Source organism: Zonotrichia albicollis, chromosome 5, assembly GCF_047830755.1.
Source record: "Zonotrichia albicollis isolate bZonAlb1 chromosome 5, bZonAlb1.hap1, whole genome shotgun sequence".
Taxonomy (NCBI): domain Eukaryota; kingdom Metazoa; phylum Chordata; class Aves; order Passeriformes; family Passerellidae; genus Zonotrichia; species Zonotrichia albicollis.
This window is the reverse complement of record NC_133823.1, coordinates 42,200,708-42,224,038: the sequence shown is the minus strand read 5'-3', so window position 1 is coordinate 42,224,038 and position 23,331 is coordinate 42,200,708. Positions and strand designations below refer to the sequence as shown.

Below are 23,331 nucleotides of genomic sequence, written 5' to 3'. Positions count from 1 at the left end.
TTCCCACTTGACCTCTACAATACTTCCATGGTTCTGCTCTGTGAAGTTGCTTCTTAGAAATCATTTGTTTATTAAACACATTTTCTTATGGAGACAGCTGTTTGTCTTATACTTCTTGGAAGGAAATGTGGCAAAGAGCCAGTGGGGAAAGCAGGTTTCTTTTTCAGGAGAGTCTCTTGGGCAGGGTTAATTGAGGCAGGAAGCTATAGGATCACCTTCTTCTCTGAAGAGGGAATCTGAATACTACTGAGTACATTTGGTTTACATGCATGCAGCTGCTGCATTACCAAAGAGAAGAATATCCCTAGCTTTATCTCCCATTGTTTGCTATGGCGCAGATGTTATTAAAATAGTTTATTGAAAGAGGAAGAGTAGGAAATTGGAAATATTTCCTTTGGGTATCACAAGGACTGAAAATTTTGTCCCTATTTTTGTGAGTTAGATTACGTAGAGTCACCTCTGCAAAAGGAAAATCAACTCCTCCTAACTTGACTATTTTGCTAATACAGTAAGATTTAACTGAAAGTGTTGGAAATTAATATCTACTGTTAGAATATCTTCACACAGAAGTGAAATCTCTAGAATCCTGAAACAAAGCTCAGTATTCAACTAATGTTGGTTTATTTTTTTCCCTCTCCCTGTCCCATAAAAAAGTGGAAATTTCAGATTCTGTTCCATCAACCCCAGTGACAAAGGAGGTGGCCAAGAGATTCTCTACGCCTGATGCTAACCCAGTGTCAACAGAGCCAGCCTGGCTTGCATTAGCCAAGAGGAAAGCAAAAGCCTGGAGTGACTGTCCACAGATCATAAAGTAAACTGTAAAGCTACATCTCTATTGCTGACTATTAATTGCTTTCTTTTATTTATTCTGCTTTTTACATGACAAAACTGAAAATGCATGTCTTGGAAGGACTGAAAACTGAACTGATTACCGTTTTGCTCTAGCTCACTGTAAAGCCTACTCAAGTCATATATTCCATTGCTTTGACAAATAGCTAAAGGAGGTCATGGCAAAAATCTCACAGCCAGACTCTCTCAAAAACTTAGAGAGGGCTCAGAGACTGGATGTAAATTTTAGCAGGTATCATAATAAGGGCCAGAACAGAATAAGAGTTCAGACGCTTCTTAAATTCTGTTGGTACTCAGTTCTGGAATTTTAGATCTCTATGTCTGAGATCTCAGAAATTTTTTCAGAACTTCATTGTTGAAATTAAGGAAAAATGCATGTTTCCTTCTCTTAAGTCATAATTTATTTAAACATGTTAAACTGTAGGAACTGCCAGTTCTGCCTGCTATTTTAAAGCTTTTTCCCTAAGGCAGAGCTTCAGGATACACTGTTCCACATGCAAATGATAAGGGATGGTACCATCCAAATGCTGAGGTAATTTCTTTCATCATAGGATTAATACACTACATATATATGCCCTCACTTCTAAGAAGAAAACAATTAATCTTACTTTAAAAGCCACAATTTTTAAACAAATGGCATTAAGCTCTCAGAAAGAAGTCACGGATTCAGTGTTGCTTCTAGTCATTTGAGTGCATCACTGTTTGTGCTTGGCCATATTTATGCTGCACAGAGACAGTGATTGTGGATTACAACTTTAAATCAATTGACTGGAATTAAACTGTTCCTGTGCAAATGCAAATTCCTGTAGCATTTGTCTCAGGAAGTTCCCACAGGAGTAGGACTGGCAGAACTGAAGTTAACTAAGAACTGAGAGGTAAGTCAGTGAGAGTTTTAGGAGTTTTAACTCTGCATTCTTCCTGATTTTACTCCACATGCAACTTCAGGCAGTTCAGGTAACTTCCTGTACTTTGACCAATATAGCCAGAACACTTCAGGAAGAAGTTTACTTACCCATCTCAGGTATCTGGTGTGGCAGCTGAACACTTTATTACTTCACGTAACTAAAACAGAAATGTCCACCCCCTCCCTCTTACAAAAAAAGGATAAAGTCCATAAATGGAATAAAAACGTCACTATCCTCAACATCCCACAGAAATCTCTAGGCCTACATTTTAAAATGTCACTCTATTAAATAAATCAACTGAGTTTGTTTTAGAAGGAAGACTTTAAAAAAATTTGAAAGTCTCCTTACAACCATAAGGCTCAAAGGAACCTTTAAGACTAAAACATCATAAAGGGAGACATTTTCATGAAAAGAAATTACATCATTATTGAATGATACAACATATGCTTCATGGAAGTGTTTTAGCGAAACTGCTGTAAGCAGCATGAGAAACAGCATTTTAAACTACACAGGAAACAGAATGAAACCTGTTGTACACTCTGTTCCCAGAACCAAAAAGGAGTTCAGCAAAATCATTGGCAAGTACAGCCTTTCCCACCCAACAGAAAATGGGCTCAGTATCATGGTTACAGTAGCACAAACACAATGGATGTGTTAGAGCAAGTACATGTGCAGCTGCAAGATGGGCTTTCTTGGGTGTCTTAAGCCATCAGTTTTGCTCAGTTTCATATTTAAAACCAAAATCTCTAAAGTAACCTTTACCAGGAATATAAGTAATATGTTTTAAGCAGAAATGAGATAATGCTGCTCTAAAATGCTTGGGAAAAACACCCACCTTAATGCCTTCAATATCCGAAGAAAGAATTGGGCCTGTAATTCCTTTTGCTCTGCTAGCACCTGAAATTAGTGCATCCTAAAGTTAAATTTATATTTTTCCAAGTTTGTTTGCCTGCAGTATGCATATGTGATAAGTAATCTGCCTGAAATCCATCTTTACAATTATTTATTGGGAGGGGGAGCCAGGTAGAAATACAGAGAAGGTGACGTAAATCAGGATTAAAGATACTGGTATTCTGAAAAGCATAGCAAAATTAGGTGCTATTGTGCATGACATAAGGATGCAATTTTCCAATACAATCCATTTATAGCACATAGGATAGAGCTTTCATTAAGGATGGTCCTAAGCTAAAGCTTCAAAGCAGAGTTTTTTTCCAACCATAAAGGTATCTAGTGTAACAATGGAAACTGTATTATGTACAGTACTTGATGGAAACATTTCTAAAGTGTACATGTGCAACAGTAACATTTCATGATTAACAAAGATTTGCACTAAATACCAATGAAGTGAAGTTTTACTTTGCTTTAGCTTTGTTGCAGCCATTTCTGATAAAGTATTGAAAATCTGTAAAAATAAATCCAAAACACTACTACCCAGTTTAAAACTGCAAAAATGTTTTAAGAACCGAATAAACCACTATGTAGTATATTGTCTCAATTTTTTGTAACTTATACAAACACAAAATACCATTTCTTTTGACAAGGTTATATATGATTAACCTCTATGTTCATATAGTAATGTATAAAAACTACAAGATGTATAATTGTGGGGTATTTGTTGTGTACTTTTTTAATTTTTCAAATGTTTTAAAGTGCAATTGTTTATTATACTGTCATTTTAAATCTTATTAAACTATAACCTGGTCAAAACTATCTAATCATTGATATATGTCCTCTGTGTCTCATTTTGCTAATCATGTAGTGCAGGTTTGCCTTACAAACAGGAATTTTTACAGTGCTACAACTGTACTACATACTACACAGGATTCAAAGCAGATGAGAGCAAGTAAGGTAAGAGTTCCTACTACACTTCTTTCAGAAGACTCTTAGGAAATGCTCCCAGTGAAGTGTACTTTTGCCACTGCAAGTATTTGATTTGCATTACCAAGACCACTGGTACTTTTTTCTAAGGTGTTAATGAACACAAAACCCAATTTACACAACCTTTTATTAATAGTTCTTGTGAAAATAATGTAAACAGTATTCATTCAAATATTTTAAAAAATGTTTGACAGTGGTTAATTTGAGCAGTGCACATTTCATCTTAGAACTCTGTTTCTGTCATTGAAATTTAATAAATATTTATAGTGTTATTTCCACTTTAGAATACAAGAGGCAACTGCTACTGACTTCAATGGAGTTTAAGTATAGCTAGAATAATTAAGCCATGACAGGCCTATGTCCACAAAAGATGAACTATTCTGTTTGTAAAAACTGTAGTAAACAGGTCACTCCTTCCAGGTATATGAAATTCAGGCTATGTCTCCAGAAATCAAATTAAAAGTTAGATTCAAAAAAGGACTTGTGTTAGCTTGCCTGGCACAGAAATCTTGACAGACAGACAGACAAACACTAGTCTGGTGCAAGGAAGAGCCAGGCACAGGCGAGGAGGGACTCAGAGACAGCAATTCACTCCTCCCTCAGAGATAAGGCTGCTATCCAAGCTGTGGAATGTGGCACCTTACACACTTTGTCCCCTCTCTGGCAAGGTGCTGAGCAGCCATCCTCCCTCCATCACTGGACACTGCCTGATGCAAAATCCCACCTGATCAGCCTGCAAGGAGCATCTCTTGCCTGCAGCAAAATAGGCAGAGGGGTGGAGAGCACCTGTGAGCTCCCAGTTTACAAATGTAAACAATAACAAGGATGCAGCCTAACATCTTAGCTGTTACTTTTCCCTGCTGTATACAGATCCAGACAATAAACATAATCATTTCTACAGCCAACAACCAGCTTTGTTCCCCATACTACGGGCGAAGAGAAAACCTCGCCTGGAAGCTTATCTACTCCTTCTGCTGTTCCACTCTTGGCATTCAGGATCCACACTCTGCCATCTGTAGATACTGCTGCCAAGAGAATTTTGTTATTTAAGTCATCACTTTGGAAAATGAATGGTGTTCCATATACACTTGAAGTGGCTTCAAATTTCCACAGTAAATTACCCTCCATGTTACAGCAGTAGATAAAGCAGTCGTGAGAGCCAAAAAATATTTCTTGCTTAGTTAAACTTGAGAGGCATGGAGATGAAAACACTGGCCCATTAGTGGAAAATTGCCAAACCTACAGAAAGAACATAACCACACATTATCAAAGGTTTTTTACATTATCAGTTTTACAGCAACTGTAATTTTTTAATAGACTCATTGTTGATAGGAGAGCATTTCATTTGAAAAGCATACTAGATTTCAGTGAGGTGTAGTAAATCTTTGTCAAATTATAAATAAGGTTTTACACAGAGAGTAAGCAATAAAAGTCTCATAAAATAGATGTGGAAGAGGGAAGGGTTACTACCTTCAGTGAGGCTCACGTAAAAATGGCCAATTTGGGAAAAGAATATTCTTGGGCTGTTGTACAATTAGTGATGAACATCAAGAATCCTGTTAATATGTCATTCTTTGCCAGAAAGGCATATATTCTTTTTGGAATACAGATTTCCTCTGCTTATGCTACCAATGTGCAGATCCCTCCTCAAGAGAGTATCAGGTCTGCAACACTGCTGCAAGCAGAGAGCCATGCATGGATGGACTAATATGGAATTGCCATAAATACCCTATCTCAGGCTAACAAATGAATGGTGTCAGTTGTTTACCACCAGATACAAACTACATTTATCTCTGAGGAACCAAAGAAATACTCTCACTTAATTCAATGTGAAGGCTTACACATATTTTACCAGAATTATGATTTGGCAGTTTTTTGACAAATGCATAAACATCCTAAGAAACCTTTACTTCTGAATAACCATAACCTTATAGAAGAGATACCCTAAACCTGCTTGGAAAGCTTCAAATGAAATAATTTCATTTGCTGGCACTAAACTTGACAATTTACTTTGGGTATAAGGTCTGAACTAGAAGTTCTCTTCCTGCATCAGGCAACTTGAGTTTGTGATTTTGCCATGGCAAAATCCTAGGCAAACAGTTTTCTACTTTCTCATCTCTAACAACAGGCACTTCTGTTTGGTTCCCAAAAAGGTACGTGTCAATCACTAAGCCTCAGAAACCAGTCCTAATAAATCTTATTCAGGGTTTTGTGATGGACATAAAAAGCCAACAACACTTTTACCTTTTCTCCATAATGAGTGTAACAATATAAGTTTCCATCCACACACCCAATACAGATGTAATTCTCATTGCAGTGAGGAGAGGAGAAGAGTGGTTTTCCAAGGTTGCTTTTCCAAATCTTACTCCCCATCACCTGTAAATGGCAGCATGGAATATGTGATGCTTAACACAACTGTAAGAAACAGCACAAAACAACCCTTCCATCCCTGCCTGACCCAGCCCGTATGTAGTGTGGAATAAAAAGCCAAACCCCCAAACCAAAACAACACCACCACCCACACAAAACAAAAATGTGATCAAAATCTAATTTTCTTGCTCACCACAGGCAAAGTAATAATGATAATTAAGAGTGTATCAGCAGTAGTTCTAATAAATGCCAGATTCAGTTTTTAATTTCATTCCCAGCTGCTCAGAATGAGACAAGGACCAATGAAGCAGAGATACTTTGGAATCAAGTTATATTGATACTCTAGGACATGTTGCAACTCACTATCCATGACTGTCACAATGCATTCCTACTGTATCTTGCACGTTCCTCAGGAATTAGGTTTATTCACAAAAATAGGAAGGCACAGACTCACTTGAGGGTGGGTTTCTCAACTACCTCTTACTGTGGATTATAGAATGAAAAAATATCTTTTCTTAAGCACTCTTGCCGCAAAACCACACATTGGTTTCCTAATGGCAGACTGGTTACTGCTGAGGACAGTTGTAGTGGGCAGAAGGTAAAGGTGATTAGGATTGATGCTCTGTGTTGTGTGAGTACAGAAACAGGAACAGCTGCTTTCAGTCCCTGCCCCTTTTATCAGGCAGGACCAGCTGTAAGCCAACAATGCCTCAGAAAACCATGAAATTGCTGCACATCTATCAAGAATGCCATTTCTCCAGTGCAAAGAACAGAACTGCACACTGAGATTAAAAGGACAGCTCTTAAATGTGGGGAGGGAAGCAGTAAGAGGAATTAAGGGGCTTTTTTCTGCATTCTGTTCTGATTTTTATTTATTTTTTGTATATTTATTTTTCCAATCCTCCTGTCAAAGGAGGAGAGGCAGGAAATAAATCTATAGACTTGCTCTCACTCCCTGGTTACTGATACAGGAATGACAAGAAACTGACTGCAACTTTGACCTATGGTCAGCATGTCAACCATGTCACTTCAGTCCTCCTTATCACCAGGTGGATTTCCGAAGTGTGGGAAGTATTATGTGTATCACTATAATGCCCCCCTTGTATATCATTATAAAGCCCCCGAGTCAAAAATATTTCATTATAACATATGATCATCTCCTCTTTCATTAGAATAGCAATCTTAACTTCAGAAATACATTTGGCTGAAAGACACACAAGCAAAGGTACATACAGGGTTAACAGCCAGTAAGAGTCCTCCCAGTGTAGCAACATAGAGATGGTGTGGAAAAGAACTTAGACAAGGAGATGAAAACACAGCTCCACCTTCGCAGTGTAACTTCCATACACACACCTTTTTCTGTAAGTACAGGAAAAAAGAATAATAATTTTTCAATTGGAGTTAGAGATCATCATGTTTACTAAGACCTTTGAATGTCAAGCATTATCAAGTACTGTGTTTACCCAGGAAATACCAGTTAAAAAGTGAAGACAATCTACACGCCATGACAGCAACACATGTGCCATTGGTTTCCCTTCCAGTAAATAAAATAAATTCAGCTAATGAGAATGCAGTACCTGCCACTTTTATTTCTCCATCTTCTCATTTACAAGGTAAGATTGAAAACCACAGTTCTATTTCTAGCTAGACACCCTATTCTGAAACACCTATGGAGAACTTAATAACTAAGAAACTTAATATGTGGTTTCAACCAGGACTAATACGAGAACACCACTAAAACTGTTTACTGTCACATAATTCTAACCCCACTTACAGCAGGCCAAACTTTCAGAAGTGACTGTGCCTCCTAAGAATACTAACACCAGTGGAACTTCTGGTGCACTATAAATAGTGTCTAATTGGATATTTATTGTTCTACAAGTAAAAGTGAGTCAGTGTTCTTACATAAATATCCAAAGCATACACGTGCTGGTCATGAGATCCAATGTACACCAGTCCACTGGAAGGGTCTACAACTGCAGAGCTTTTCACAGTGTCTTCTGTGACAAAAGTCCAGTGTATTTCTCCATCACTGCTTTGAAGCACATACACCAAGCCATCATAACAACCTATGTGGAATAAAACATGATGGGAAAAAAAAGAATAATGATTATTTGCATGTTAATAAAATATTCAATTTTATGATCAAGAGTGAACAGCAATCAAAATACAAACAAAAAGATGGCAACATTAGAGTTGCATTAAAAAAATCTCACCACTTGGCCATCTGTGCTAACCAATGACGTAGATATATTAGCTAAAAAGATGACACCAAGATAATGGTGACTCTGCTGACAACAGATATGACACAACCAAAAAATTATCCAAATGTGTTCTTTACATTTCCAGAAAGAAGAGTCAAATGAGATAATTAAACTCTGTGAAAAACAGTATGAGGTACCATGTACTAATTTCTAACTCTATTAATTCACCAAGACATTTAAGACTCCATTACCTTTCTATACTATTTTTCTTTCTAAAAATTCCAAAAACAAGTTTAAATGTCACACTTTAATCTACCACTAAAAAACAAACTGTAGCCATTGATTATTCCTCATTAATAAACTGGGATATAATAAACCACAAGTGTTTATGTTAGATAAGCTCCATCACTAGTTATCATGAAACTTAAATTACTTCTTCCTTCTGTTTTTATTTTACAATAAATTAGGTCTAAGGCAGATGTGGAAGTTGATGGATGGAGGACAACCAGAGATAAGGAATGTGATTCTCTGTCATTCATCTTGTATTTAGCAGAAAACAGAAATGGAGGCTGAAACAAAAGACATACCAACAACAATGAAATTTCCACACTTGGATACACAGGCAGAAGACTCAATACGATCTCCAAGGGCCTTCTCCCATTTTATTTCTCCCAGATCCAGATCAATTGCCTGCACTGCATGGGAGTGAGAGCCAATATACACAGATGCAGATACTCCTTCTTTAGCTGGTATTATAACCAGCGGTGATGCATCAACACATTTCCTTGTGTTTGACTTCCACCTCACGCACAATGCCAGCTCTGCCACTGATGAATGACTACATTCTGCATGGATTTGCTGCACAGAGGAATGGTCATTTTTATTTGCCTTGTTTTCAAGTGTTAAAATGCTATTCTCCAGTTCAGACCTGTGCACATGGCTTTTCATTACAGCTGGAATCTTGGAATGCAGAGAGGAGGGCTGCTCTAGTGGTTCCATTCCTACCTGTACTGTATTTTTGGGCTGCACAGACGACTTGGTGAAATTCATAGAGAAAAGATGATTTCCTCTGTTCAATGCAATAAATGGAATTAATCCTGAAGCAATCTCAAGACCTCTTTCAGATGTCAGTTTAATGTATTTTCCATGGAATTCCTCTCCACTGTTCCTTCTTAATTTTCTTTTCATAACATTGTCAGGATTCATTAATTGTTCTTCATCTGGAAACAGCATTTTAAGAATATGTCTGTAAATCTCTTCAATTGAGTGGCTGAGAATAACTTCAAGGAGTCGTGGCACAGCTCTGCCTACTAACATCTCAATTTCTTCATGAAATCGTAGTGCCTTTAGGGAGTCTCCACCACTGTACAGAAATACTGCATCTTTAGAAATTCCAGTGGAATCACATGGAAGTCCAAGGACAGACTAGAGAAAAAAAGAGGGACAGAGGTATCAGTCCATGGGTGTTATACCATGTCACACACATAAAACCTCAGGTGGGGCAGAATCCACCTGAACACCTAGAAGTTGTGCTAAAAATGAACAACTGAGAAAACTCACTACTCTGCAAAAAAATCATTGAAAAATGTTAGTGCCAACAGAGGGACTGACAGAACAAGAATTGGGGTGGAATGAGGAAGTAGGGAGATACTAATTCTGTACTACAAAATGTCTTGCTCAATGCCAATTCTGCAGTCTAAGGAATTAAAGGGAATTGTACTATATATTGATTGGCCATTTTCAATACCATTTATCAATGACAACTTTGCAGATAAAACATAGGTGTCTTTTGATAAAATCAGTTTAGCTGTTTTATTTTAATAACAAAGCTTATATAAACTGTTCTTTTTTACTTCTAAATTATTTAAGTAACCTACTTACCTACCTAATTTTGAAGTTATAACCCCTTCAGTTCATGAAAGATTTTGCATTTGGCATTGTTACTACAACAAACAGCAATAACTGAGTCACCTCTCACCACACTCCCTTGTTATTAAGCCTGGATGTCAAATCCAAACCCTTTTGTTTTGGAACCACCTTCTGCTGACCATAATGGATCTAGGACACAACCAATCCCCTGGGTTATCTGGGTTATCACTTCATTAATGTGAAAAGGATTGGCACAGACAAACAAATACACTACATTTACTTGTTCGAGTCCTAGGCCACAGCTAATTCCACTTTCAGGTCAAACTTGTAAGTCCACCTTTGAGAAACAAAGTAATACTGCTTGGCATCGTATTTCAATACCCTGAAAAACAAGTCCTTAGCACAGAAATTTAGAAACAATCCAGACAGGCAGCCCAAGAGACAGTTGTGCAACTGCGCCATCTATTTAAAAAAAGGATTCTTCAATTTATAATTATCTTGAGAAGTAAGAAACTCTACTAACACAGCAGCTAATTTTTTACAAAGTTCCCATGTCCCAATTCCTTGTTTTCTTTAGTGATTCCTTCTTTTGGCATGTGAAGCAGCATTTAAAAAGCTACTGTCACTACATTCTTTCTATGCTAATTGCTTAAACCTCATAGCCTGCAGTTTTGTCTGATAGAGAAATAAAAATGACTCTCTTCTGGCCACTGCAGAGGAACTATATTTAAGTATTAACTGAATAGAATAGAGCTGTACTGCTTAAATCTATAGGCAGCTAGAATGTTCTGGTTGCATTAGTCATACTTCTTAAAACTGTTTAATTCCTGACACATGTATAATGATCCACTTGCAAAGATAAAAAGGCAGCTCAAAATACTACCTTCCATAAATACTGCAATCTTTCCCACAATTCCTCTGCGTCACTCAGCTTACTGTCACGCCTTCTGGAGTTTAGATGGTTCTGGTAAATCTTGTTCAGTTCAGATATATCAACTTTGCCTTTGTAGAAAATAAAGGACGATTTTTTTCATTGCTCGTTTAGTATTAGCACTTTCAAACCTTGCTCTGCCCACATAGTCACTATATTCTTGTATGTGTTTCCTTATTCAGACTCTACTGCATCTGCATTATTTTACAGTTGATCAACTACATGAAAACCAGTAAGGTTTTTGAAAATTCATCCCTCCCACAGAATCCCACCTCAAGGCCTGCTTTTTCCTCAGCAGAAGTGAGGGTTCTGTTGCAGACTGCAACAGGAGCAACTGAGGTAAGAAATGTGCAGTGTTAAAACTAAATTGATTTTTCCATTACTCTTTGACTCTCAAATGAAACATCACCAAGAAAACATAATAATACATGGCCATTATTTCCTACTAGGCATTACTTATCTAATGTATATATTCTAAAACCATGAATCAGATACTGGATTTTAGTCAATAAAAAACTTATAACAAGTGGCAAGGGTTCTTAATAGCTTCATTTACCATGTGATGTTAAAGGCAAAGCTTTAATCACTACAATCTCATCAGGCATTGCATAAGCTGGTAGATGCTTCTGGAGTTCTTTAAATGTTTCTCTCTCTTCAAAATCATCTTTGGGTAAAACAAACAGGATAAGTTTTTCTTGTTGGTACCAGGTAACTGCACAAGCTTCTACCTGGCAAAGATCTTCAGCAACCTGTAATTAAAAAACATTAGTCTTGTTTTGAAATGCATTTCATCAATAGAGTAAAAGAAGTAAAAAACAATGAAAAAAACACACACCTTTAAAAAGTGTATTTTTCTCACATTCCTACATAACATCCTATGAAATACCTTCTTTTGTAGCTGAAAGTTGTACTTCACATAAAAATAAACTCATAGATATATGTATTATTTGCCAAAATGCCATGAATGAGATATAATCCAGGAGTCTGACACTCAGTCTTGCAGAACAATCACTATACTCAGTACTTTTCAGATGTTTATACATTTTCCAATTCTCCTGGAAGAAACCATACAATAAAACAGATTCCCAAGAACTCAGAACTCCTCCCTAAATTATGTGACTAGATTCTTTATAACACACCCACCAAATCCCTTTAGACTCCTAAAAGTCACCTGAAAACAAGCAAATACCCCTTTCTGATGATAACAATGTGTTTCTTATATCTGCCTTTTTATAGCGGCCGTACTCTGTGGAGGTGAGCACTTACCTGCTGCAGATATTCAATATTAAAACGTTTGCCATGGCGTTTAATCTGATTGTCCTTCCGACCCAAAAAGAACAACTTTGCATTCTCCACTCTTACAAAATCCCCTGTTTCTCTCATTGTACCCAGGGGCACAGTTATTTCATCATCAAGAAAGCAGACTCGTTCTTCACCACCTAGACAAAAAAAGATTGTGGTCATATATATTAAATAGCTAACTGTAAATGAAAATTATAGAGAGTGCTTTATCAAATTTCTTAAACTTTACCATGAATTATAAGAAATATTGAAATATTATTTTCAACATCCAAACTTCTGCAATGTGCAATTTTGGCTATGCAGTTAATTCAGTTAATACACAGAAATTACTTCAGCTGAGAATGTCAAAATGCAAGAAGGGAAAAAGAGATCAATATAAGGAAGGCATAGTCTGCAGATAAAATTATAGTACTTTCCTGTTCATCATTCCAACAATCTAAAATACTATCAGAAGGTTCCCAGCCCAATCAGAACTTAAAATGCTGTATTAATCTGTACATCACAGGCAAATATCAAGCAAAATAATCAATATATTATTAAAACTCAATCAATTAAGAACAGCCTCTTAGAAGAACTAGAAACATAAAATAACCTATAAATAATTGTCCCTCGCCTTCAAGAACTGCAGATCCATTGGCATCTCTGACCTCAAGCTTTGTTCCAAGGAGTGGTGATCCCAAAGGTACAGGAAAATCTGTTCTAAATATATTAGAGAGAAACAGTAGAAGTCTTTCTCTTCTGAACACAAAACAACTGCCCCAGAAAACAGCATCATGTAGTTTTTTTAAAAGACTGGCATTAGAGCAAAGATAGGTACTTGGGAATTCTTTCTACAAATGCTTCCTCTTTAAAAAGGTATCAATTTATTAAAAATTATAAACCTTATCATGTGTGCATGGGTGTCACTGATATATACCAGAAGACTCCATAGAACTATAGCAAATAAGGCCTGAATAGACCCTGAAATACCCTGAGAGAACCCCAATCATTTCAGTCAACTTTTAAGTCTCTCAGATTGAAACATCCATCAAGTCAACCAATTTAAGCATGTGGAACTGCTTTCTAACTCATTTTTCCCTGCCTAATTTGAGCTCTTACTCTATTTTAATAAATACAGTTAAGAAAAGTTCAGAAGAAGATGTAGAAAACGTTCAGAAAAGACTGAGATACACAAAACTGTCATTTCAATGTCATGAATTTATTATAGACTTCTCTTGAACTACTGACCAACTCCTTCCTTTCCCTTCATTCTCCAGCCTCTTCAAGCAGTTGCATTCATTTATTGAATATAGAAGATATTTCTAAGTGAGAGTATAGAATAATGTATTTTCTTCAGTAAAGCAAAACTCAAAACCTAAAGCAACTTTAAATAACTTTGGCATGGATTCCAGTTTAATTTCTATTTTAAAGTACTACATTTTTTGTTTGAACTCAGAGAAAATTAGTTTTACAAGAGAATGTAAGAACACTTCATGACAATCCACCATTTTTAGTCTTCAAGTGTTTAAGCACCAGGTTAATATATCACATCATTTGTGCAAACCATCCCTTTTTGTAGGACACATTTCACTCAAACTGCATGTATAATTATTATGCCATGGAATAATCACACATTTCAGAGAGAAAATTAAACAGTGAGATAATGGGAAGTACCTTGCATGACTCTATAAAATAACATGAAGAAAAAATGCCAAACAAGTCAGAAACTGAGTGAAATGTGACAGAGTGATAAATTATGAAAAGCAAGTACTTCTTGAAGTTTAAATTACTGTGAAACCTGGGTGAGCACTTTGGACAAATTTCTGTCACCCACACTACTAAAATAGGAGATTGGGGGCTGTAGTGGCTCATGAGACAATGGATTAGTCTGTTTCTACATAAACCCAAATGTAACTTCTACCAGTATAAACACTCATGAGGACTCAGTAGCCCTGGTAACAGGAGACTGAGGTTCTATTTCTGGTAATTTCCATCATTCACATGCCAAGCCATTGAGAACAGTGAACTTTCCTACCTAAAATCAGCACTAAAAACCTCCTCAGGAATCTTGTAGCAAGTGGCCCAGCTTGACACTTCAGTAATACCATAGAGATTAAAAATGCTTGTTTTGTTCTCCTTGTGCTTCCAACTGTTCAAGAGACTCAGTGCAGGAAATGCTTCACCACCAAGGGCTAAGACACGAAGTGAAGTATTTGCAGACAACACTCTTGATTTAATAATGTGGGCTCCAAACCTCCTGAGAAGTGTTGGTGTTGCCTGAAGGATACATATTTAAAAAAAAAAAAAAGAGAAAGACCTGTTACATTTTATCAGTGTCTGTGTACCTTTCTGGTATACAGCTGTGTTATGTACTTTAAAACATTTACGTACCAACAATCACAATGGTGTTTTGTGAGATTTTGTTTCTTATAAGGCCTTTAATGAGTACTATCAGCATAAATCTATGCTCTTCTGCAAAGCTTCTTCTTTACTCAGGTGTGGTATAGGTTCTCTTTTGTGTCTCAGCTATTACCTCAAGTGTATGCACATTAGTTCTTATGTTAATTACTTGGATACAGAAAGCAGTACAGTATTCTCTCTATGTTATTGTTTGAGCCTTTTTTCCCTTCATTCCAGAATGTTACAGCAAAAATATATGATTAATGTGCACACAGAAATTTTAAAGAACTTATATAATGCTAAAAATTCCTAGGATGTCAGATTCTGGGCTGCCCTTGATTTATACAAATAGAACAAACAGTTGACAAGAATGGGTTTTTCTCCCTGGCACGTTTCATTCTCATTCTTGCCCACTTTTCTAGTAAGAGAACTGGAAAATTAATGGGATTATTTCTTACCAGGTTCTTTTTTTTCTAGTAATAGATGAAGACCATCTTTTTTTCAACCAATAATTTTAACATTAGTGAATTTTTAGCAACAAAACAAGGGAAAAATGTATACTCTTTCCTCCCTAATAATTATTTTTGGATTTCTCGAGTCTGCTCAAAAAATTCAATGGGGGGAGTTAATGTCTTTCTATTTTTTAAGAAATATCATAAAATTATTCATCCATCAGTTAAACTGTAATGAGAACATTTTTGTAAATAATTCAGCTGAGAAGCTCCTCCTTCAGAGATTAGGACAGTGATCAAAAAAAAGCCTCACAAAAACAAATAAAACTTTTCTTAGAAAGTCTTTTCAAAAATCTTCATTCATTAAATTCTGCCCTTCTCTATTACTGCTTAACATGCTTAACAAATATATCTTTAAAAATCTTAAAAAGTCTTGCTTATAGAGAGCAATATCTTATTTTTTTTTTCTAAAAGCAAATGAGCTAAACTGATAATGAAACTTGTGCATCATAGGATAATCTACACTATTTATAGAAATCCTAACAAATAAAAATAAGAGCAGAGAATGGTTACAAAAGATCTGTAACTAATGGATTTTTTTCCTGCTATGGAATCTTCAGCCAACTACTCATTTATCTTAATTTTAAACCCTACAATCTCAACTATCACTGTTCTTAAAAAAAAAAAAAAGGCATGGAACCGGGTCTGGAACACAAATCCTACAGCTGAGGGAGCTGGGGGTGTTTAGGCTGGAGAAAAGGACACTCAGGGGTGACCTTTTCAATCTCTACAACTGCCTGAAAGGAGGGTGCAGGCAGATGGGGGTTGGTCTCTTCTCCCACATAGCAAGTGTCAGGACAAGAGAAACAGGACAGGACTGCAGGTACAGGCCAGGCTTATTCAGCCATGCTGGATGCTTCAAGTACATTCTGCAAACTTTAAAACTATTAAAATTGAAATCATATAGGAGACAATCTGTTTTAAGACATAAGAGATGGATGTAGCCTCATATAAGCAGGTGACATGAAAACAGCAAGTATTGTTCTGAAATCAATTATTACCTTGTTCTCATTATTGTAAAAATGACAAACATTTTACCACCCTATTAGGACAGGTTTAGTTCTACTGTTAGCATAAAAACTAACATTAAAACTTAAAACTTGTTTATGACTAAATACTTCAAGATCAAGCCCACTAAAAAGTGCTTAAAATGTCTGTAACAGTTTACTCTATTACCAGATTCTTCAGAACAAAAAGTTTAATTAACAGAATAATTCATTTAATTCTTAATAAGTAAGGGTTTTTTAAAATAATCTTCAGCTCAGTGTTTTCTATCACAAAATGTTTGAGGTTTTGATCAAATGCTAATTTTCCAGACAGCTAGCAGCTGTTTGTCTTCAACAAAAAGGATAGCTATATTGCCTTTGAACAAGAACACTCCGTCCTATTAACACTAGATTCTAGGCTGACAAAAAGTAGTATCCATTACCAAAGGTGAGAAGCAAGACACTGGAGACACTGAATTTTGCCTACCTGCAACACTGTCACGTGGTGGTGGTGAAACAGAGCAGCAGAGAGCTCCACAGGCATCATTTTAATGGTGTTTGGTACAATTAGAATAGAGGCTCCACTTGTCAGAGCCATGAACAATTCAACCACAGACGGGTCAAATGTGAGGGGAGATGCCAGGAACAGCACATCATCCTGAGTGATCTCAAATATGGATCTAAAACAAGAAAGCAATACAAATCTGATGCATGCAGTCAAAAAACCCTTCCCAACTAAAGGAATGAAAGCATGAAAGAAATGCATTAGCAAAGCTCAGATATTAAAGGCTCTGAATAATAGACCTGTACTTTGAGCAAGAGCTCCTGGACTGTAACTGTTGGTTTCACTAATTATGTGTTTTGTTACACACCAACAGAGTTCACAGAAAGGCATATTTTGACTAACAGATGCTCATTAAAAAAGGATAAATACGAAGAAAGAAAAAGCAAAGAAGAAGAAAGGAAAAGACAAGACAGGAAAAATATTGTATTTTCCATAATAATTTATTTAATATGAAATGAAACAGAAGGTATCTGGCTAGCCTAAAAAAGAATTATGAATTAAGAACTACAGAACACAGTAAATAGAATTGTGAACAAATGATTAATTTTATTGTCTACTTCTTTTAAACCACAAGCCAGATGATGGTACAAAACTTAGAGCAACAGTGCACTATTTGAAACACAGCCCTCAAAAATGAAGGCAAAGCACCATTTAAGTATAATACTGATAGAGAAATAAACTTATATGAGTCTAGTTGGAAATAAAAGCAAACAACCCACAAAGGTGGATAAGGAGGAAGAAGTGAAGCTGTTGTCAGCAAAAACCCTATGTACACTCCTCTGAAGTATTACACAAAAATCCTAAAAGCATTAAATTTGTAAAAGCATTTGAAATGAAAACCACACTTACTTACTTAAGATGCTGAATATTAGGCACTATACATTTATGAGGCACTCTGACTATTTTGGGGATCCCTGTGGTTCCTGATGTATGCAAGACATATGCCACAGTGTCTTTCTGGCCAGCGTCCATGTATCCTGCTTCTGATGGTTCAGCTTTGGTTTGGTCTGGGCAAACTCCTGGCTGTGACTCACCCACAGCTTCAGAAGGTTCACATCTACTTTTCATATTGTCTGCTTCTGAACTGAAATCAGTGTTGCTTGAGCTCATTTGGAAGAGAGTTAAACCAATATGTTCTATGGCAGAGGAATTGTGGGAAAACCAGCCAGCATGGGACATCTGGAATTTCTGCAAGAGAAAATGAACAATTCAAAAAGTGGAACTCAGGAGGCACTGTTGTTATTCCATGCATGCAATAAAACAAAAAACAGCATTTCATACAAGCAATTCTGATTTTTCATACCTCTAGGAGGACACACGTCAGACAGTTACAAGCTCATGTATTTCTACAAATTAAATATGAGTGAATGCACACTTCATAAATGTAAAATAAACAGTTATCTGAGCAAATGGAAAAAGGAAATGGAAAATATAAAAAAAAAACACTGCAGAAGACCAAGGAATCTGAATTGTAACTTGCCTATTCCCTTTGCAATGAGTGAGGATATAAGATTTGGGATGAGTTAGACAAAGAGAAACCCAAGTATTAAATGCAGGACCGTTTTTAACTACTGCAGATTTCCAACTCTTAGCATTGATATATAAAGAAACAAGTCTGGAAAAGTCTTCCAATATTAGCACCCAAAAAGGTTGCCTGAACAACAGTGTAACAGGAAAGAAGGCAATTGTTTTGAAGAACAGAGAAATATTTTGTACTTTTGATTTTAAAGATGTTCCTTTCTGAATGAGAAAGACAACCTTTTGCCATGAAAAAACAAAAGCACTCCATCCAAGCTTATTAAAACAGAATTCAATTTGCATATCTACATGTCTAAATTGCCCTTTAATGACTCTTACAGAAGCCTGAACACTTACATTTATCTTGTCATTCTCAACAAGAACATACTGCAGGTTGCTTTTCTTCATGAAGTAAGTAGATATGGTTGGTGGTGCATCTGGATCAATAGGGGAATAGGCAGCTGGAACTTGGAGGATTCTAATAAAACACAAATGTTTTAAAACAATTTTTAAAATATAAGAAAATCCTCTTAGATTTTGCTAAAATTTCTTTATGCCTTTATAGTTGCCTGAGCTAGAAAATGTAGTCATAACATGACTTTTAAAGATCTTGTTGGTAACAAAGTAGGATGAAAATCAGTGTTGCTTTTTGGTCTTTTACAGCAAGGCAAAAGATTAAAGCTGGATGAAAACATTCAATATTATTTCAGGCCAAGCAAGTCAGTGATGACAAAAGTATCACTGACAGCAACAGCATCACATTTTAAAACCTTCTGATATTGACTAGAAACAAAAATACAACCTTTCCATTTACACACATATAACACATATAAATGTATTCTAAAAAGCAACAAAACCCTGCAGGCTGAAAACACTTTCCTACGAGTGCAAAGAATGATGCAGCGTAAGGAAATCCAGGCAGGCCCTGGGATGTCTTTCCTACAAGGCAGGCGGAGGAGCTCCAAGTCCTGACGCTCCTGATCCCTGCCCTGCACCCTCCAGTGGCGCTCCCAGAGAGCCACGAGGGCTGAACCACCCCAAAACTCCTCACACCTGCTCTGCTGTTGGGTTCTGTACTGCAGGTACAATTTATTTACTATACTTCCTCTCTGTGCAAGAGGTTTGTCCCTGCAGTAGCACCAAGGTCCCAAAGGGAGACGTGGCAAGGGCAGCATCCCGATGCTCCTACAGCCAGCAAGTGCTTCAGCCTGCCCTGCATCACACAGCTGCCAGCTACTCCCAATGACAGCAGTAAGAACCAAGGAGCCCCAGCACATGCATCCCCCTCACACAGCAAAAGAAAACTGTTACACTCAGTTCTTTGGGATACAGGACAAATCAGACAGCAAGGGACATCAGTATGCTGAGCTTAACCTCCTGCTCAGGCAGAGCCAGCTGTGACACCAGACCAGGTTGTTCAGGTCTTTGTCAGTCAGGTTCTGAACACCTCCTGAGATGTGCCTGCACAACATCTCAGAGCAACCTGCTGCACTGGGGCAGAAGCATTTCCTGACTGGTGAGAAAGTTCCTCAGTGCTTGTGGGGGGTTTATGATTACACTGCTTTCTCACTCCACTGAAATCCTTATCCTCCACTGTGGTACCTCTTCTAGTGCTATTCTGTATTTTACATGAGGTGTGAACAACAGGTGAACAACAGGAAGATACCAACACAGGCCATGCCCCTAGGAAGCACAACTGCTGCTCTATTCATCAGCTGAAAAAACAGGCTTGTGATCCTGTGATTGTCTATTCCATCATAAATGCTAGGAATACAAAAGATACCTATATAAAGGACACAATTAGAATCCCTCAGCAGAAGCAAGATTTTAAAAATTCATGGATTAACATGAGTGTTGAGATCACAAGCATTTCAGATTCCTAGCTGTCAGTTAATCAACACCACTTTAGTTACAATGCTCATTACTTCCTTCAGTAATATTCATAATGGAACATTAAATGTATGTTTATTTGCCTTAAAACATGGAATTCACATTCAGAACACCTTTCTTTTGTATAACCAGCAAGACCATTCATTAAAAGAACCTGCACAGTCCTTTTCTCAATAGATGTTTTCTGTCAGGTCACTTCCAGTTTTAAACAAGCAGAATAAATATGCTGGTCATTTATTTTTTAAAATTTCTTTTTAAATTAAAGTTTTAATTTAATTTTAATAAATATGTTAGATCACTTTTAATGAAGGGATACAGTTATAGATGGTTTACAGCTTCAAGGCTTGAGATTCAGAAATGTTTTAGCAATGGGTTTTCAAAAGATTGTCATATTGCCATCTTTTTCCTTAAATGATGGAAGACTCCAGCACTGGGATGGCACTACTATGCTATTACTACATGTTTGTTGTTGTTAAAAATATAAACAAACTCCAAAATTTGCTTTAACAGAGATAGCCCTTAAAAAACCAACACAGAAGTGCAAGCATTCAAGCCATTACCCCAAGATCCAAGAGGGCAGGTTGATTCCCGGATGGCAGTACAGGCCTATTTCGCATCCGCCCGGCGGGTGGCAGTGCCTCTGCAGGAACGCCGTCAGCTCCCCGGCCAGCCGCAGCACGGCGCCGTAGGAGCGGCGGCCCGGGGGCTGCCCGCGGCCGCCATGGAAGCGCACGGCCGCCCGCTCCCGGTGCCGCCCCGCCGCCCGCCGCACCAGCGCCGCCAGCGCCATCGCGCCCGCAGCTCCTGCCGGCCGCGGGTTTGAAAGGTTAACGAGCTGAATAGGAATAAAATGGTTATAAAAGCAGTAATGCAATTAAAAGTAATTTGGACAATACGAGACAATATAGAGACAAAGAGTTACGGATGTCCAGGTACCTTTTTCTGGGCAGCACGAGCCCGAAAAAGGACACACGTTAACAGAGGATTAACCCTTAAAAACAATAGCCTGCTGCATATTCATGCATTTCATACATGATGCATAAAATCCATTCAAATACAGGATTCTGTCTGGTCATCGTCAATTTCTTCCTCCGAATCCTAACAGCGCCTCCGAGGCGGGAAGAAGTTTGTTTCTTCTGATAAGAGGGCAATAAATTCTTTTTCTCCGTAAGACTTAGGTGTCCTGTGGCTGCTATATCGCTGCAACTCGTTTCTTTAAAAAAGTATCCTACATAGCATAGCTTCTATTTTAACATTTCTTATAACCTAAAACTACATTTAACACACTACTTAAAGAGAATACAGCATTACTTTCTAAAACAACACATATAATATTCATTTTAATATTTGCGAAAAGCCAATCACAAAATATGCATTTTTCACATGCAAGAACGACACACCAGACACCGCCTCACTTCAACGCTTCAGTCGGACTACAACGGCACACAAAGCGCCGCCAGAAAGGAGAGGAAAAAACAAGACCCATGGCAGAGAATACACAGCTCTATTCTCGCACGGAGAATACACAAGTCTACCACGCCTCAGACTGCAAAAGGTGCAAAGCTGGATTCTTGACTTGTACTGAGGTAGCTTGTTCTTCACCGTTACTCTTTCATTTTTAAAGCTGGGCATCGCTGAATTGATAAATTCATTAACACAGCTTAATTAATTAGTTTCAATGGAATTTCAATGGAATTGTGAAATATGAATCCTTCCTTCACAAGCAGAAATCCCCAAAACGCGAACTTTTGGGGCACTGCTCGTGCAGGTGCCCGTTTCCGCCCCGCGAGCCCTCCCGCCAAGGCCGGACCGGTGACCGGACGGATGCAGGATTTTGCCCCCGCTCTCCTCTTTCAGGTTACCCCGTTTGGACACGGACAGACACGGACCGGCGGCTCCCGGCGCTCCTCGGGATCCCCGCCCGCGGCACTTCCCGGTGCCCTCCTGGTCCCGCCCCAGCCCGCCAGCGGCGGCGCCTCCGATTGGCGGGACGAGGTAATACCGCGCTCTCATTGGCCAGCGGCCGTGGCGCCGTTTGGGTACGCACCAGCAGTGCCTGCTCCGCCAGAGCCATGCGCCATTGCTTCCTGAGGGAAGGAGAGAGGGAGAGAGAGGCACAACGAGGGTGCCAAAGCCTTCCCCGCTGTCCCCGGCAGACATGGGAAAAGTGCTATAAACAAATGCAGATAGCTCGAGCGAAGGGCAGGGTTCCCTCCTCATGCTCACAGCTCACTCGTCTGGGTCCCCATGTGTCCTCCCCCTCCGGCCCGGGAGGTGGTACGGGCCTTCTGTCGGTGGGACCGCCGTGGGCGGGTGGGCGGCGATGTCATGTCCGGGCTGCGGGCGGGTGCTCCGCCCTTCCCGGTGCTGGGAGCGGGAGGACGCTGTGCCGCTCCCAGAGCGGTCCCTGCAGCGATCCCTGGACTATCCTCAGGGGCGGCCCTGCAGCCAGCCCATGTCCAGCTCCCAGAGGGCGAACGGGGAGCGGGGAGCGGCCGGGGCTGGGCTTCCCCCCGGATGCAATTCAGGGCGGCCAGCGGGGAGTGAGGGTGATGGCAGCGAGAGCCGTGCTGGGGGAAGGGGCACCGGAACTGTCCTGGGGGCCGCGTGCTCATTTAATGACTCAAAGTCATAGAACCATGGAATAATAATGATGGGAAGGGTCCTTAAAAATCCTCTGCTGCCAGCACCCAGCTGCGAGCAGGGACACCTTTCACTGGACCAGGCTGCTCAATGGCCCATCCAGCTCTGAGCACTTCCCGGGATGGGGCATCCGCGCCTTCCTTGGGCAGCCTGTGCCGGTGCCTCTCCACCCTCACAGGAAATTATTTGCTTTGCCTCCGAGGCGCATTCAGGGTGTCATTAAAAACCTCTACGCATGGTGCCGGTGGTGCCTCACGGAGAGAACGAGAAGACCACAGCCATTTTTAATGTTTGCATGGGAGAAGTTAGACATCAGCTTTCTACTGTTTGTCACATTCTCTAAGTGATAGTTTGGCACAGTTGCACATTGGTAATAGAGCAGGAATGGTTTCACAGTAAAATATTAATGCAAATAGCGACACCTAAAGCCAGAGTTTTCTTCAGCACACTCACTGGTGTGTGTGTTGGCTGTATGTGATTGTGTCTAGTAACCTGAAGCATAAATCCAGCTGTCAGAATAGAATGACATT

The 23,331-nt window shown here is 38.7% G+C and overlaps 2 protein-coding genes across 9 annotated transcripts in view; one reads left to right on the top strand and one right to left on the bottom strand.

Annotated features, from left to right (window-relative positions):
- The window catches only part of CRACD (capping protein inhibiting regulator of actin dynamics), a 129,852-nt gene extending 126,376 nt beyond the window's left edge, over nucleotides 1–3,476 (top strand). For all 6 annotated transcript variants that reach the window (XM_074541476.1, XM_074541475.1, XM_074541473.1 and 3 more), the window contains one exon: nucleotides 655–3,476. In XM_074541476.1, the coding sequence (XP_074397577.1) occupies nucleotides 655–815 (161 nt within the window). In that variant the 3' untranslated portion in view covers nucleotides 816–3,476. The remainder of the gene's footprint in view (nucleotides 1–654) is intronic.
- On the bottom strand, nucleotides 1,321–22,662 carry AASDH (aminoadipate-semialdehyde dehydrogenase). Of its 3 annotated transcripts, none has more exons than XM_026791509.2 (15): nucleotides 22,206–22,662; nucleotides 20,719–20,993; nucleotides 18,626–18,746; nucleotides 17,604–17,938; nucleotides 16,673–16,865; nucleotides 14,323–14,564; nucleotides 12,922–13,007; nucleotides 12,273–12,445; nucleotides 11,563–11,755; nucleotides 10,959–11,077; nucleotides 8,794–9,631; nucleotides 7,908–8,071; nucleotides 7,236–7,361; nucleotides 5,877–6,008; nucleotides 1,321–4,871 (listed from the first exon to the last, which is right to left on the bottom strand). In XM_026791509.2, the coding sequence occupies exons 1-15, from the start codon at nucleotides 22,230–22,232 to the stop codon at nucleotides 4,473–4,475; spliced, it is 3,423 nt and encodes a 1,140-aa protein (XP_026647310.2). In that variant the 5' UTR covers nucleotides 22,233–22,662; the 3' UTR covers nucleotides 1,321–4,472. The 3 variants fall into 3 exon arrangements, with proteins under 3 accessions (XP_026647310.2, XP_074397580.1, XP_026647309.2); XM_074541479.1 differs by lacking the exon at nucleotides 22,206–22,662 and adding an exon at nucleotides 22,048–22,189 and having other exon boundaries at nucleotides 12,901–13,007; XM_026791508.2 differs by lacking the exon at nucleotides 22,206–22,662 and adding an exon at nucleotides 22,021–22,121 and having other exon boundaries at nucleotides 12,901–13,007.
- Between the last annotated feature and the right edge of the window lie 669 nt (nucleotides 22,663–23,331).

What these genes read in the sequence shown, in the direction of transcription:
- AASDH (XM_026791509.2), bottom strand. Translation starts at nt 22,232, where the DNA reads ATGGCTCTGGCGGAGCAGGCACTGCTG. An exon ending in GTTTTTAGTGCTGATTTTAG is followed by an intron (nt 13,008 to 14,322) that starts GTAGGAAAGTTC and finishes TAATATATTTAG; the next exon opens with AACAGATTTTCCTGTACCTT. An exon ending in GATTGCAGTATTTATGGAAG is followed by an intron (nt 9,632 to 10,958) that starts GTAGTATTTTGA and finishes TTTTTTCTCTAG; the next exon opens with TCTGTCCTTGGACTTCCATG.